This window comes from Thunnus maccoyii, chromosome 15 (genome assembly GCF_910596095.1).
Source record: "Thunnus maccoyii chromosome 15, fThuMac1.1, whole genome shotgun sequence".
Lineage (NCBI taxonomy): Eukaryota > Metazoa > Chordata > Actinopteri > Scombriformes > Scombridae > Thunnus > Thunnus maccoyii.
Window position 1 is genome coordinate 19,136,561 of NC_056547.1, and position 16,988 is coordinate 19,153,548.

General features: G+C 41.2%; 1 protein-coding gene across 1 annotated transcript; it reads left to right on the forward strand.

Moving 5' to 3' along the window:
• Positions 1 to 14,285: 14,285 nt before the first annotated feature.
• On the forward strand, positions 14,286 to 16,800 carry sp8a (sp8 transcription factor a). Its single transcript, XM_042436027.1, has 2 exons — positions 14,286 to 14,462; positions 15,173 to 16,800. The coding sequence occupies exons 1-2, from the start codon at positions 14,442 to 14,444 to the stop codon at positions 16,403 to 16,405; spliced, it is 1,254 nt and encodes a 417-aa protein (XP_042291961.1). The 5' UTR covers positions 14,286 to 14,441; the 3' UTR covers positions 16,406 to 16,800.
• Positions 16,801 to 16,988: the final 188 nt, after the last annotated feature.

Consider the following 16,988-nt stretch of genomic DNA (forward strand, 5'->3'; position numbering starts at 1 on the left):
GTGAAGGAAGTGAAAATGGTTGTAATACTTGTGTTTCAACTCTTGCCACTAGATAGCGCCATATACCAGGTGGCACTTCATAGTTAGTCACAGACTGTACACTCATACCTGCACCTTTCTCAGTGGTGGAAGAAGTATTCAGATCTTTTACTTGAGTTAAAGCAGCAACACAAAAATGCCAAAATACTCCATGACAAGTAGAAATTTAGAAATATTGGCACCAAAATGTACATAAAGTATCAAAAGTAAAAGTACTTGTTATGCAGAATGGCCCTTTTCAGCATGTTATTATATATTGTATATTAATGGCTTATTATTACTGATAGATTAACATGTAAACCGCATTTTGATGTTGTAGTACATCAATTTTCACTACCTTACTTAATGTTAGGTAATTAAACCTGTAATAATGCATCAAACTGATCATAAGTTTTTCATATGTAAAATCTTAATCTGTAAAGTAACCAGTAACTACAGCTGTCAGTATTTCCCTCTTGAATATAGTGAAGTATTAAGTAGCACAAAATGAAAGTGCCTAAAAATTGTGCATAACTACAGTACATGAGTGAATAGTCAGTTTCTATGACTGACGTTTCTGCATTGTCCAAAAGAAACTTACATTTACGTACATCTACGTAAGTACAAACAGTATCTATGAGGAACTAACTAATGAAACAAGAAATTTCTTCTTCCTTCTTTCATTTAGACTCTATTGAGCAAGCACAAAACTGCAGCTTTAGTGTTTCAACAAATCTGCAAGTCAAGAGTTAAGAGTGTGCACATATTTGTGAGCGCAGAACAAGTTTTGAGACGTGCAAGGCCAGAATCGAGCATTTCTAGATGTTTTCATCCCACCAGAGCAATTGTATCACTACATTTTAGCAAGCAGTAGGGTTTGCCTGCTATCTTTTAAAACTCTGTGATTCTCAGTTTTGGCAGTTTGTATCCATCACATGTAAACTCCAGTGGATTTGACTGTAAAAGTCAAGTCTTATCCTGATATACTTAAGACAAGGAGAACCAGAATTAGCTGATACAGCCAGAGAAAAATATGAACATGTGCCCATTCGAGTTGTTTTTACTTACATGTCTGCCTAAATCAAAGAGAAAAAAAAAACAGACAACCCCTCGGAGTGACAGAGCATCATTTCAGGCAGCTCTGATGGATTTGATTTATAGCTCGGAGGTGATTGCATTGTCCACCTCACTTCCAGATGTCCCATGGCTACGAAACACAACTGTGTGTTTGTGCATGTGTGTGGGTGTGCAGGAATGTAAATTTATAATGGCACATATACGTACAAGCATGTATGCATGTGTGAGTCAGAGCATGCTTGCGTGCAGTCGTGTTTTTTGCATGATATCCCCGAGGTTTCTGCACACACGTATGCGTAGGTGTGCATTTGTCACACGCGGCTGTGGCGTCAGGATGTCTCCCTTTCCTAAAGGTAAGGCTGTAAAGACAAAGAGATTTATGAGTTCTACCATGAGTTAATGTTTTGGCAGATACCTCCGCTGTTCATACCACTTCTGTGTGTGTGTGATAACAGACATGTTTCACATAACTCTCCTATAACGACCTACATACTGTGGATAGATAGATAGATAGATAGATAGATAGACAGATATATAGATAGAGATCAGGTGATAACTTCCTACTGTTCCTACTACAGCAGATACACATGTAGCTACACACACAGGAACATACAAACACAATACATGCACAGAGTCACTATAGCTGTAAGTGCAGCAGTACTTTTATAATTTCTCTACATTCATACACATCTAAGTGTCTGTGACATATGAAAACAGAAACCTGAGTAGATGTATCCTGGCGTGATAAAAGATCTTTTTTTTATTCCTGGAAACATGACACATCACATTACACTGAACTGGACCTGCATGAAGCTCTGTGAAAGTTGGCAGCGTCTCACTTTAATGATAGTTGAATGATTGATGCTTCCTGGTGTCTGGATCAAGTGGAAAACAACCGGTGTGTCTCAGTGGGCATTGTGCCAGTTCGGGGTGTGGGTGGGACATCTGTCTAAGCCACAATGAGAAAACCTCTGTCAAGGTGATTCCCCCGCCCCATGTCTGGATGGTTTATCTTTTTTAGCGCACATACTGCAGAGTGTGCCACTTGTTTTTGTTTTGGAAAGCGGTGTCCAATCTTTTTGGCTTGTGACCCCTTAAAACAGAGCAATGTTTTCTTGGGCGCACACGTCATTTTCAAGGCATTTTTTAATAACTTGTGTCTACACCTGTCCTCTTAAACAAAGGCAGAAGGCGCGATTGTCTTGAACTAGTATAAATACACTGCTAAGGATCAACAGTAGGTCATCCAAAGAGTGGTTTTTCCTGATTTTTAGAGGTTGCAGGTCGGCAACCGCTGCTCTAACAATTATGTAAACATGGCAAAGTACTTAAAAGAAATAATATTTCTAATTTGCCGATATTAAGATTGAGTTCAGTTTATGTGCCATTGTTGACAGTAAGTTGATTTGTGCGAAGCATGGTCTTATAGGGCTGTTTGAGCTAAAATCAAAGCTTATTATTATTGTTATTATTATTATTATTATTAAGTAAAATCAGCACAATACCACACAGTAAGTTGTCTCAACCCAGAAGAACACCTTGACAACAAGTGACATTTGATATGATATATTGCCTGTTGCTGCAGATTGATGGGCATCTACAAAACAATATCAAATATACCACTTCATATCACTTTTAAACAACAAAACATAGAAGTTCTTCAGAGGAACGGCTCTTACAGATCTGTGAACACTTACTCTGTGTGTCTTACAAACACAATCCATTGGAGTGAAATAATTGTTCAGTTAGTTGAATGACGGAAAATTAATCCTCAACAATTTTGAGCTGGTGTGAATATTTGCTTGTGACATACATTTTTAACTTTTACATTTATTCTACATATATTTATTTTACATTTATTTAGTCACCCTACAATTCGTATCAGTTCACATATTTTTTCAGTTACGACATTAATATGTCACTAAGACTCCAACTCAGCGTTGCGTAAAGTCTTCTATCGTTGACATACGAGCAATGACTGATGGTGAGGTAATGGCTTTGTCAGACAGGTCGCTCCCATCTCGTCTAGTGCGGTACTTCCCTAAGTGTCTTTGTCCCTTTTCACTAGTGTGTGAGCAAATACTACATGACGGACTTCAAATACTAACAAATTGTTTACTGCAGAGTAAACAGCTCTGTCTACAACTCTTTGTTCTCACAACAGTGAGACCGACAGCTGAACATAATTACAAGTCCTCGACTCAGAAGACACCTTCAAACATGGGGCCTGAATGACCAGAATTCGCAGAATGTGAATGTTGGCCACAACCGCAGATATTTACTATATGCTCTCAGAATACTGCAGGCATGCCTCCATTTATCTGTACTGTTGTGTGCATGTGCATGTATGTGCATATGCATGTGCACATGTGTTGATAGGAGCAGGTCAGGTACCTTCCCTCCTTCTCCCCTGCATACACACACACACACAAATGACACCGGAGACACAACAGATACACTAAGACAGAGAAAAAGTCAACCTGCGGTCACCCACGAGAACTATGTGTGTGACCCCAGGGGTTCAAAGGTCACAGCACAGAGCTCCTGAAGACAGGAGATGAGATGCTTGAAGATGTAACATCATTACAGGAGAGATAGGAGCAACACCTTGAACTGAGAGTGAACTCCGAGTTGAACTGTGACCCCATAAACCATGAGTTAAGCTCAAGTTTTAAATATGATTGAAGATATATAATGATTGGTTCCGCTTTTGGCAAACAAGGCAGTAAAACACCTATTTTCACAGAGGAATTATAAAAAAAAAATGGAAGTTGCAAAAACTAATTTTCATCAGACAGCTTTTTTTTGGGAGAGTAACAAGATTCCTGGTGATGTGTTTACTAGTTCAGGACACCGAAACCTTCCCTTCTTTGTTTATGAGAGGCTGGTTATTGAGAAATGTATTAAAAATGAGATGTGCCCTCAATTATCTCAGTTGTTTCACCGTTATAACTTCACAACTCAGATGCAGCTGAACTCTGAAAGACGCTGAATTAAGCTGAATTGAAAGACTATTAAAGAGGATGAGACCTATGCTGTGCTTTCAGACAGTGAGCAAGCATGTGTTTAAACAGTCTCTTTGAAGCTAAATGTGAAATAATTAAGTCCGCTTAGAAGTTTGCGTGGCTCTTCGGTGTGTGTGTGTGTGTGTGTGTGTTTGCGTGCATGGACCTCTTTGAAGATGGTACTCTTGTATGAGTTCAGGAAGACCTTTACAGCAGCGCTAAGTGGAGGGTGCAGCACACCATAAAGATCCAAGATAAGTGTGTAAATGTGTGTGTTTGTGTGTAGTTCAGTGCAGGACCTGACATGTCTTGCGGGCCTGGTAGAGCTGACGCCAACCACTTGTTTCTGGCTGTCTGTATATGTCCTGAATGACAGCCCAGAGGCGGTGCATGTGTGTGTGGTTAGGTGGGAAAAGAAACGTTTCATGTTTGACGGGAACCATCAATAAAACGGCAACCATGAAATCACCTCAAAACCACCTGAACCTGGTCCGAGAAAGTGTGCAGGAATGTGCGTGTGTGTGTGTGTGAGAGAGAGAGAGAGAGGAAGAGTGAGAGCAACAGGAGACTGAAGGAGAGTAGAGAATGAGTATTGACTTGTGTTCTTTTCTCTCATTTTTTTTTTGCGCCTCCATCCACCCTGACTGATTGACGACCACATAGAGCAGGATTTATGTGTGTGTGTGTGTGTGCAGAGATGGTGAGAGTGTAAATATGTGATTGTAAACACAATAAGAGTAGATATACAGATGATCTATTCGAGTTGTGCTTGCCTTACAAACTGCAGACATTTTCAGCCACACAGGGGCTGTTTTCGCATTTCTTTGTGGAATAAATTAACAATTTGTTGCACGGCAATTAGCATGAAAAAGCAAGCAGCTTTTTTCCAGTCAATTTAACATTGAGCCATCTCTCTGTGCTTTTCTTAACCCCCTCTCTTCTTCTGCTCCCTCAGCCCCTGAATTTTATGGCAGGCATTGTGGCGAGGTGAAGCGCAATGAGTGGGAGGAGCAATAGTTAAACAGGAACATAGCATGAATAGTGTGCATGTGTGTGTGTGTGTTTGCGTGTATCTGTCTGCATACACATGTATGTGCATGGCCGGGTGTTGTTGCATGGGGTTGCACTGAAAAGTGCACACATAAAAAATGCTAAGTACTTGTAGCTAACTGGAAAAGCCTTGAATTTTTGATGTAAATGTGTGTACTTCTGAAATGTCTTAACATTTTTTATTCTTTGATGCTAAATAGGCTATAAAGCTACAGCCAACAAGCGATTAGCTTAGCTTAGTATAATTACTGAAAACAGGGGGAAATAGCTAGATTAACGCTTTCCAAAGGTAACAAAAATCTGCCTACTAGCACTTCTAAAGCTTACTATTAAACATATTTTATCTCATTTGTTTTGGAAATAGTTCCAGGATGTTAAACCACAACTTCTACATTACTGTTTTTGCGCAGAGTAAACAAACTGGATGCAAAGTGTTCATTATTAAGAGGTACTGATAGGTGGATTTAACATAGACTGTGTAAAAATAATGGATGTAGCCACCATGATATCACTCAGTGGTTTGTGGATTCCTGTTTTGAACCCTGGAGTTTGGCATTTTGACCGTCGCCATCTTGGTTTTTTGGAGCCAGAAGTGACCATATTTGGATGAGAGTGTGGCGATGTGGAGGAGCTCCCCAGGGTCCAACTGCAGCACCTTATGCACCACAGTGGTATCAACTTGTCAATCACAAGGTAGCCATGCCCTAAACTATATGCTGCTTTATCATCTATTTTACTCTAAATAGGGCCATAATTTGCAAAATGAACATCATGCTGTATTGAAGAAGATTTAAAACTAGACTGAGACCATAAACTCATTAGCAAAGTGTTGACTGAGGTAATAAATCAAGTGAGAGGTAGGGTCATTTTGCCATAGACTTCTATACAAATAGACTTCTTTTTGGAGCCTGTGGAGTCGCCCCCTGCTGGCCATTAGAGAGAATACAGGTTTAAGGCACTTCCGCATCGACTTCACTTTTCAGACCCGGAGCTACCTGCTTGGGATTTAGAGAGCCCTGCTAGCTGTTTCCCCCCTTTTCCAGTGTTTGTGCTAATTGCCTGCTTGCTCCAGCTTAATATTTGTGTACAAATAGGCTTATTTGCTTTCCCAGCAAGAAAGCAAGTAAACATATTTCCCAAAATGTCAAATTGTTGAGGTTGAACTTGAAGTTGAAACACTCACAGTCAGGAGTTAAAGTGTCAGTTTGAAGTGTAAATGAATTGACAAATACTGGAATTTCCCCTTTAAAAAACTTAGACACACAAACACACACTTAAATCCAAACACAGTTGGTTGCCATGGCTGGTTGTCTTACAGATACAGCGAGGAGTAGAGACCCCGAAAACAGGCCTTCTGGTGGGGATGGGGGAGTCTACTCAATCACTACTTGCTTCAGACAGACAGATACTAGCCATTGAGCATGCACGCACACACACACACACACACACACACACACACACCCCAAAGATGACCTAGACCCCCCACACTGAGGTAGCAGTGATCAGATGCATCAAGTCCATCCATCAAGACTGAAAGTGAAAAATGACGTCTGGAAGTGTATGATTATGCTCCTGGGCTTCTACACATCAATCAAGGGACACTGCGAACACACACACACTCGACCACACATTAAACACAGGGAAGACGCAGAACTTGAAAAATGAACAGGAGTAAATTAATTTCCTTGTCTGAAAAGTGTGTGTGTGTATGTGTGTGTGTCGGTGAAGAGCAGATAGAGGGATGAACAGTGTTATTGGTGAAGAGAACAGATCACGGAGCAAGATTTAATCAAGGAGAGAGAGTGAGAGAGCAAGTTTGTGTATGAGAGAGTGAGATCTATCTGAATGTTCCTCAGCAGTTGATGCTGAAGAACATCACCAGCTTCACTCAAGGAAAAAAAATCTTTACAGAAGCTTAAAAAAAGCTTAGCAAAACTGAAACATGTGTGACGTGTCACCTCACCAGCATTCCTGTTCTTACGTCTTCATCCCTGCTCCTTATCATCATCTTCTCTCCCTCTCATCACACCATCGGAGTGTGTGCAGTTCAGAAATGGTGATGAGTGTGTGTGTGTGTGTGTGTGTGTGTGTGTGTGTGTGTCAGCAGCTGTAAGAAATAGAGTATAATACCGGACTTTAAATGCCACATCTGGTCATCTTTATCATGTCATCTCCTATGACAGTCTCTACATGCTAGATAAAATAGTTAATCAATACACAACACTTCCTCAGTTCAGCCATGTAGGAGAACTCATACAGGTTTAAAAAGGGGCCGTTTCTTCCAAGTAAAAGAAATGAAAAATGTACGTTTATTTTCAAAAAGAGAAACAATCATTACCTAATTTTATAATCAGTCTGTATCTATCAATTATTGGTAATTTAGTCAGTGGAAGTGACATTTTTCTCACTAATAACTTTGGATAGCTACCTCCAAAAAAGTACCACAACATTCATGTTTTAACTTTTTATCTTTATATTAATACATATTATATTTGTTTTAGGGAAGCCAAATTCTGTCATCATTTGTGTTTTTTTCTCCAAAAAGTCACTTCCCTACTTTTTGAAAATTACATCTACTCCCTCTTCCTCATTGGAAATTTAGAATTCCTTAATATGAAAATTTTGTTGATTTCACAAGTTTATCTGTTGGACCCAAAATATCATTCATTCGGCGACCATTAGTTTGCATTAATTTCTGTGGAATATGAAATCAACAGACTTTTGAAACTGGCTTGAGTTGAGTTATTGATCACACTGAACATCAGGTTTGCATTAATATTTGTCACATTATCATGTTACATTATCCTTGCATGACACGCAGCTTATGTGCAGATTGATTTGAAAAGTCTGCGTTGGATTACCTCACCACAACAATACAACATTGACAAAAGTCTACTAATTGGGGCACCATGACCAACCCCCGGTTTCCCCATCTCTCTCCCCTCACGCATTATATCTCTCTACTATCAGCCATCTGATGAAGGCATAATGATAGCGAGTGACAGAATGGATGTCACAGTGACAAGATGTGAGAAATACAGACCTGACACAAATTTTAAGAGTAGGGTTATTTTTTATGCCAAAAGATGCACAACAGATACATGAAATGTCATAAGCTACTGTTAAATAAGATAATGTCACATTCACCACCTTGCACAAAGATTTTTTTATTGTTGTGGATGCAATCAAATACAGAACTTTATTCCTAACTTTGGAGGAGTAAGTCCTGATTCATGTTCTGGCTTCTAGCTAACATCTATTTCATGAATAAGTAAAATATTCCTCATCAGTGGAGACCCTCATGGCAGCTGCAGTTTTATTAGAAGACAAGATAACACACCCTCTAGGAGGCAACTTAGGGTGCAGCATGAGTGGATAAAAGCCACTGATCTGCAATCACCACACAGTAATACACACACAAACACACACACACGCGCTTCCTTTGAAACGTCTGAGATAAAGCCACCTCACAAACGTCAACAGCGTTTGAAGAAATCAATGAAGACTCCTCCTTCAGACGCATCTCATTAATGTCTTGGCGCATGGAACGGCTCTTCTGCATAAATCAGCAACTTTATTGTCAGTAGTTAACAGAGACAGGAGGAAAGTTGATGGAGAAGCGGAGAAACTCATAACGCAAGCAGCTTCGGCGAAGATGCCTGTTAAGAAGATACCACTTTACAGCACTCGGGGTGTGGGTGTGTGGGTGTGTGTGTGTGTGTGTGTGTGTGTGTGTGTGTGTGTGTATGTGTGAGGCAGAGAGAGACAGACTGAGAGCTTTTCATCCACTCCAGTTACTAATCACAGTCTCATTCTCTCTCACCCTGCATAATTCACCCCCTTGCCTTTATAAATCTTTCTTCTCTCCCCACCTCTTCCTCTCCTTCTGAGGGCAGAGACAGCAGATGTGTTGGCAGGTTAAATGACCTCTGTGATGTATGACTTAACAAACCCCATGCATCCATCAACCCAAACCTGTGTGTGTGTGTGTGTATGTGTGTGTGTGTGTGTGTGGAACAAAGAAAGAAAGAGCTGCTACTCATAAAGTGCAATTTCAGTGCACCCTCAGCCCAAACTTGTACCTAACAAACACACCGCAGAGGCCTCTACACACTCATCCTTCCCATGAATTCATCCTCCTCCTCCTCCTCCTCTCTTCTCCTCATTTCATGAATGAGTGTGTTTTGTGTAGTATGTAGATGCACCGTATACATGAATGTGAATGAAGCACTTCAACAGTGTAATTACATTGGCCAGGATTCCCTCTTTCTGCTGCATAGACAGATGAAAGATGACCTTTATGACCCCTACATGAGGGTGCGTGAGACGGAGACTTGCACAAAAGAGGTTAATATTGCTTGTATGAGAGATCAGTGAAACAGCTCTCTGGGCTGCAAAATATGTATTTGCATGCCACAAGCAAAGAGAAAACCCGTGAAAACATCCCTTTGTTCTACTTTGCTTTACTGTTTTCTGTTAGTCCACCACTGCACACGTCTATGGGATTGCACTGTTGTAAGATGTTTGTCTTTTTGTGATGTAATTTAGTTTTTGTTACAATATAACACCAACATGCTAGTAAAGCTTATTCGATGATTTGAAAGTAAGAGAACTTGCAAGACGCCAAAATTCGGAGAGTTAGTTAAAGATAGTAAGATTATGTGTGTGTGTGTGTTTGCATGTGTGACTGGCAAAAGGGGGTTTTGGTATTAATTGATCATCTATTATGAAAGGAGATCTTGTACGTATACGATGTTTTCATCGTAGCAACCCGGACACGTTTCACCGACTCTGCTGCCAGAGTCGTCCATCAGCCCTGTGCTGACAGACGGCGGACGTGCCCTCTCCACACAGTAATTACAGGAAGCCAAGGAGGAGCAGCTCCAGGCACATCCTGGCACACGGATCACCTGGATGACTTCTTCTCTCTCCTGTAAAACAACTTCAATTTGTGTCAAGGGTTGAGTTTTGCAAACATCAAAAAACAAATTCAGGTTATTCAGTCAGAGGTGAGACACTTACTGTAACTCCTCTGTAGCAAGAAATAGCAGCCAGTCAGTATTCATCATCAAATGTCACGAACAACAAATAAAAATAAAGGATTTAAACATGAAGGGAGTCTCACTACACTTCACAAGACATTCTGATAAACATTATGCAGCAAACAAGTATATTAAACTGAAAAGGAAGTGCTCTCTGTTCAGTTTCCTTCAGTACGGTCTAAACATTATAGGAAATGGCGCTCTCCCTGTCATTCACAAAACAATTCACATACAGTAATATCATAAAACACAGGTATTATAACACAGGCAGACATGTGAAATAAACATTTAGACAGTTTTAAAAGGCGTTGCTGCGTTCAGAAGAAAATTTAGGCCTTTGGCTGAATCTACAATGCAGATTGACCTACAATGAGTGCAAAAATAGAATAAACTTAATGTGATAAACTACCAAAAATGAACTGTTTGAGGATGGAGCACTGTGTTTGAAAGATGGCTGTACAATATTTTAACAGAAATATGCCTGTTGGGATCACAGTGAACATACTGGTAGACAGCAGAAAGATGAGCTATGTCACAGGGGAGGTCTGGATCAATATTGGAATCCGTTGTAACTGACTGAATTCAAGTTGACCGCAGCCTCTGTCCTGCACCCGTGTACAAAATACTAATGTTTTACAGCCACCTTTCAGGTTTGCAGTGAGTGAGTGATTCATACTCAAAAGACAGGTTTTGGGTGGAGTGTTTCTTTACATTCATAGGTCACCAAAAATGTCAAACATCTGAAACTAAGGAGGAAAAAGATCATCATCTGCAGGAAAAAAAAAAGGCATGTGACAAAAATAAGGAGACACCTCCACACCAAGGAGCGGCGTCAATGTCACAATTGCACCACATGGCTGCACAGAATCTGCTTTTTTTCTCTTTCTTTTACACAAATTGATTGGCTAACCCCCCAGTTGTAGCGAATATTTTTTGTGTCATGTTTAGCAGCTTGTCTTTTGACTCCGTCAGTCTCCCGCTAATTGTCTCAGCAGGGCAGCTGACCAAGATGGCTGCCCTGCCTTGCATGAGGATCACTGTGACTATACTCCACCAACAAAAGGGGAGATGAGGAAAACACCAAGGAGAAATAAAATACTCCACCCATCCCTCTCCCCCAAAAGTGCCAGATCTTTCTTTCACTCCTTTCTCTCTGTTTTTTCTGTCTCAGTGCCCACAAAGTAATTGGAAAGCACACGACAATCTTTTTTTGTTGACGTTCGATGGCGCGTGATAATGTGGTCATTATCATCGCTAAAGGAACAGGTTGGGGCTCAGGCAGGGTTTCATTGGGGGCCTTTAAAGCACACTCACACACACACACACACACATACAAACACACACACTTTCAGTGTGGGAAAAGAATGCTCCTAAAAGAGGGACAGCTGTTTGGGTGGCTCGTGAGGATGGCGATCAGGTTAGAGGGAAGATGGGCTACTGTAAACTCCACCTGTGCATTCGGCAACGCCTGAGGCTGTGGGGGAGAGCAGGGCCGGCATGGGAGCCTGTGATTTTGTCAGGGCCACTGGGAGGTGTGTATTAGTATAGGGGGCTGGCAAAATGACACAAATAGTTCCATAATAGACCATATGTATTGTGATTTTGCCATAAGAAATTCTCATAAATTACTTCTAAAAACTTCCTCAAAATCGCCACCCTAACCCTAATCCTAACCCTAACTAACAAACTAACAGACAGAAAGGTTGCAGTGATATATATCTGTTATATATATATATATGTTATATTATATCTGTTTAGGCAGATTTTTTACCCCCAAAATCCTACATGATACTTTAAAAATGCAGATACTCTGCCTTTGGATAATGTTCAAAGAATTCAAGAGCAAATGCAGCATCTATGAACAAAACATATTATTACTTTCCTGCCTGTTTTAACAAGTTTGTTTAAAAAGGTGTTTGTTGTCCTTCTACTATTATTATTTATATATAATTAATTTACAGCTTAATATGTTTAATTATGTGATTTAAAGGTAGCAGCCACAACAAATTACATGAATTCACACATAAATGGAGTCAAAAGGTGAGATGGGATTTGTTGAGTTCTGCTGAGCTAGTTTAACTCTTTTTCTTTCTCCATCATGACTCAATTCATCTACATCTTTACTTTACAGACTAAATTTTAGTTTTAGCTAAAGCTTTCTGATGGCTATCTCACCAGTTAGCTTTCATTTGATGCAGCTGTCTGGCTTTGGCTGTCTAGTTGGTTACATATCTGTCTGTGACAGAGAGTGGCCTGGTTTTATAGTTACTACAAATTTAAAAAGCTGTTTCTATAGAAATGATCAATTTCTATGACATAATTATCTATATATAGTTAAAGTAGAATTCAGGTCTTAACCCAATTTTGACTAAATATTTAGTTCATGCATTTTGCCTTTGTAAAAACAATGTAAAACAATTTCTACTTTTGCTGGAGACTTACTGGTCCTCTCCAAAGGCCTCACTGGGATATTATTGCACAACTGAAGTACTAAATTAAATTACTATTATATGTTTCTGAACATTCATGAGTTATGTGAATAATTATTAAAAACGTGGTGAGGAGCAAAATCATAACTTAACAATATATTTGCTACAGAACCTATATCTACCTGCAAAGGCACGTGTTCTCAAAAGTGGAAAAAACTGACCCCAAGGTGTAAAATTTATTGCAACTATTTTCGCTTTCTAAAAATAACAAATAATAATGTAATATAATGTAGTTGCTTACCCAATTTTTGTACATAAAAAAAAACATTTTAAAGAATAGACTATATATGTGAGATTCAAGCTTTCTGATGGAGTGAACACTTTGTCTTTGCATAGCATCACCAAAATTAATCTTGCACACTATCAATCATCCTGTGTAAACGGTGTGTTGGTGTGTGTGGGAGGGTTTGAGTGGATGAGGAATGTGATTAACTTTTCCGTCTGTGTCCAGCTGACTTTATTCAGGCTGGTCATAAAACAAGAGAGATGAAGAAAGGGCAGGGAAGCAGTTAATACCAAACAAATGAGGGAAATTGATTAAATCCTGCTGTTTTATTAAATTTGAAATTCAAATGAAATGCTCCCTCTGTGCTTCGGATGCTCATATATTAAGAGACTGAGGATCATTCTGGGTTATTTCCAGGGTGTGCATCATCATATTGATCAACCATCCCTTCACTTAATAATAGGACCTACCTATCTAGGTACACATTCAGGTGATAAAGGTTTTCCTTCACAGTGTATACAGTCTCTGAGAGCTTGTATTTAGATGATTGTAAGAGAAGCACAGGAAGAGGTGTTTCTGTGAAAGCCAACAATTGTTTTGGGTTGAATGAGATGAAATTGTGGAGGCAGTGGTGGTGTCCTCCCTTCCCTCCCCCAGGGCTGACTGGATACGCCCCAGGGACAGGATGGGACGGACCGGGCCAACCTCTCATTCATCAGCCTCTCCCACTGCATGGCTTCACAATAGCAGTAAAAACAGCAATCTTTATTTGAGACTTTTCTGTCTGACACATCCAGCCAGCCGGGTTGGTTTAAGTAACCAAAGGTGTTGGCCTTTTCCCTAAAAACACAATAAAACTTAGGGTATCCTTCTAGCTGGAGAGTGGCTTTGCTTTTGAGTTTTTCAAATAGAATCTTTAATTTGCTTAAACTGTGCATGTTTCCTCACAAATATTGATTTAATCAAATCACCAATGGGCACACAATGAACTGGGTCCATGGGGTCCCTAAGGCCCTTGGAGTTGCACACTTTTCCTGATCCATCATGGACCCTCTGGTGTCAGACCTTTGTAAATAAATTTAAGAAATGATATAAAACTGCTAGAGTAATCATAAGTGATAATAAATGGAGAAGAGCACATGCAGTCATAGGTAAGAAAAAAGCTAATTGTCAATTAGCTTTTGGTCTATTTAATGGTAGGTGTGACCAGTTATTCGACTTTTCCGATTATCCATCAATGCTCGGGATTTATTGTCTTGAACTTCTTCTCGTCCCACTTTGTTGAAGTTTTAGAGCGAGCGCTCGTGAGACCTCACCTTTAAATTTTACGACGACCTCGAGCGCAAACGTTCAGAGACATTCTGAGCTGCTTTCTGATTGGTCCTCAGGCTCCCAGCGGCGCTTCAAAGCCACGAAGAAGCTACAACTACCAAAGCAGTTAGAGACGGAGCACAGACTCATCACATCGAGACACTGCGAGCACACACACACACAAACACACACACAGTCAGCCGAAGTTATCACAGTACAGACCATGGCTGCTACACTGCTAGGGGTAAGTTTACATTTCCATATATTTTACCGAAACACCTTTTTTTCCGAGAAATTGCAAAACATATTCGTGGTTATTTAATGCGTCTGTGGTATTCAAAGTGCAGCACGGAGTTGTAGTCAAATACTTTCTTCTTTTTAATTTCCTAGTGTGCTGCTGTAACCGATAACATTTATAAAATAATATAATTATAGGCCTAATAAACTGGTATTACTGGCTTACAGTTGTGCCTAATTTACATGAATAGTATTAGGAAACCTGGTTTAAATCGTCAGTTTTCTTTCCACTGTTTCTTCCTGTGATCATGACAGAGTTAATGAATGCTGTTACAGGTTGGGAAACGAGTAGTATTGACTCAAGTGAAAAGAAAAGCGACAGTTGAGCATTTGATTTTAGGGACCATCCTAATGTATTCTAACTACGATAAACTGGTATTTTTTCAGAATATGAAAAAGTTTACTTGCTGCAATGTTGGAGCTGTTTGTTCATTCATGACAAAACATATGACTCCCCCGCTTTATCTGATTAAACTAAGTCAAAGATTTGTAAAACGAAGAGCTATGCCGCATTCTTGATTTACATAAATTTAATCTTTGAGACCCAAAGTGTTTTTATCAGTGCGCGTAACTAGCGCACTAGATTTATTGCGCGTCTTTACGCACATTGTATTTGGCCTTGAGTCGCTGACCTAAATGTTTGTGTGCTCCCCTCAGGAGGAGCCCCGGCTGGGCAGCACCCCTCTGGCTATGCTGGCCGCCACCTGCAGCAGAATCGGTGAGCCCAGCCCTTCGTGCTCCCCTGCTCTTTCCGATGGGGCCCCGGGGCTCGTCAGGGGTTTTCACCCATGGAAACGGAGCGCCCCGGGCACCAGCAGCTTGGGCACCTGCCTCACCTCACTCGAGGTTCCCTCTGGGACCTCCAGGAGTAACGGGACCGGGCTGACAGAGACCTCCAGCGCTTTCTCGGTGACCACCGCCACCTCCCCCTTTGGAAATGATTTTTCGATGTACCAGACCGCTGTTCCATCAGACACCAGTGTTCCCGATCCCGCGCACACACAGCGGTCTGTGTTTCTGACCAAATTTCCCCCCTCAATGGAAAGCATAGCGGGGATATACCCAAGGATGCACTCACATCCCTATGAGTCATGGTTCAAGCCTGTGGGGGAGGTTGGTAATGGGTCTTCTGCCTGGTGGGATATGGGTACCAGCTGGGTGGACACCCAGAGCCCGACCGGGTTATCCTCTCCTCTGAGCGGCTACAGCACTGACTACAGCTCCGCCTTCAGCTCTGGTGCGTCTCAGCATCTGCTCCCCGCCGCGCAACACCTGTTTGACGGCTTCAGGCCACCTGCCCCGGCCTCCTTCTCAGAGTCCACCACGTCCGGTGCACCTGCGCTGACAGGAGCCCCCGTCGTGTCTCTGCCGGCATCTTCCCGCTCCTCCTCACGTCGCTACACCGGTAGAGCCACCTGCGACTGCCCCAACTGCCAGGAAGCGGAGAGCCATGGCCAGGGGGGCACGAGCCCGCGGCGGAGGGGCTTGCACAGCTGCCACATCCCGGGTTGTGGTAAAGTTTACGGTAAGACTTCCCACCTGAAGGCTCACCTGCGCTGGCACACCGGGGAGAGGCCGTTTGTCTGCAACTGGCTCTTCTGCGGGAAACGGTTCACGCGCTCCGACGAGCTCCAGAGGCATTTGCGCACGCACACCGGAGAGAAGCGCTTCGAGTGCTCGATTTGCCACAAACGGTTCATGCGCTCCGATCACCTGAGCAAGCACGCGAGGACGCACAGCGCGGAGGGCTCAGAGGACAGCGGGGAACCGGGACTCGGTAAAACCAGCAGCGACACGGACAATAGCATCACAGGTAGCCCGAGCCAGTCTCCCGGGCTGCACGTGCGTGAGACTGTCCAGAGCACCAAGGGACAAAGTGCGGTGGAATAATTTGCAAAACTAAACGAACAAAGCAACACGTGGGCATTTGATCACCAGCCTGTATGGAGTGTACTTAAAAACTAAAACTGGCACTTTATGATGAACTTCAGCTGCGGATGAACATTGTGTCCTTACCTCATCTATGTTATTTTAGCCTTCTTTAAAATACATTTTTACTCTACAGTTTATTTGAAGACATTTGTCTGTGCCTAATTTATTCTACGAAAATTCATTTTTATTAATGGAGTATTTGTTTTTATATATCTGGGGTTATTTGTTGATATACATTGATTCTACCATTATGGTTGTAGGTTATCTTAAAACATCTTTGGTTGGAACACTAAGTGTTATAATTTATCTTGCTTGTATCTCACTGACATCAATAAAACAGGACAATTTTGGGACATTTTTCGTTTCTCTTCAGGCCTACTATCATTTAAGCATTTCTTACATATAATTTGCATTGCATTATAATTAGTGACTGAAGAGTCTTGTTTTTTGTTGTTGTTTTTAGAAAAATAAACATAAAACATTACATAAATTATATCGAATATAAAACTAATTATCAATATCTTAACCAGTCTAAACCAGG

Bases quoted from the DNA above. Each gene is read 5' to 3' on its own strand.
- sp8a (XM_042436027.1), top strand. From the start codon at position 14,442: ATGGCTGCTACACTGCTAGGG. The intron at 14,463-15,172 runs GTAAGTTTACAT...TGCTCCCCTCAG, and splicing joins TGGCTGCTACACTGCTAGGG to GAGGAGCCCCGGCTGGGCAG.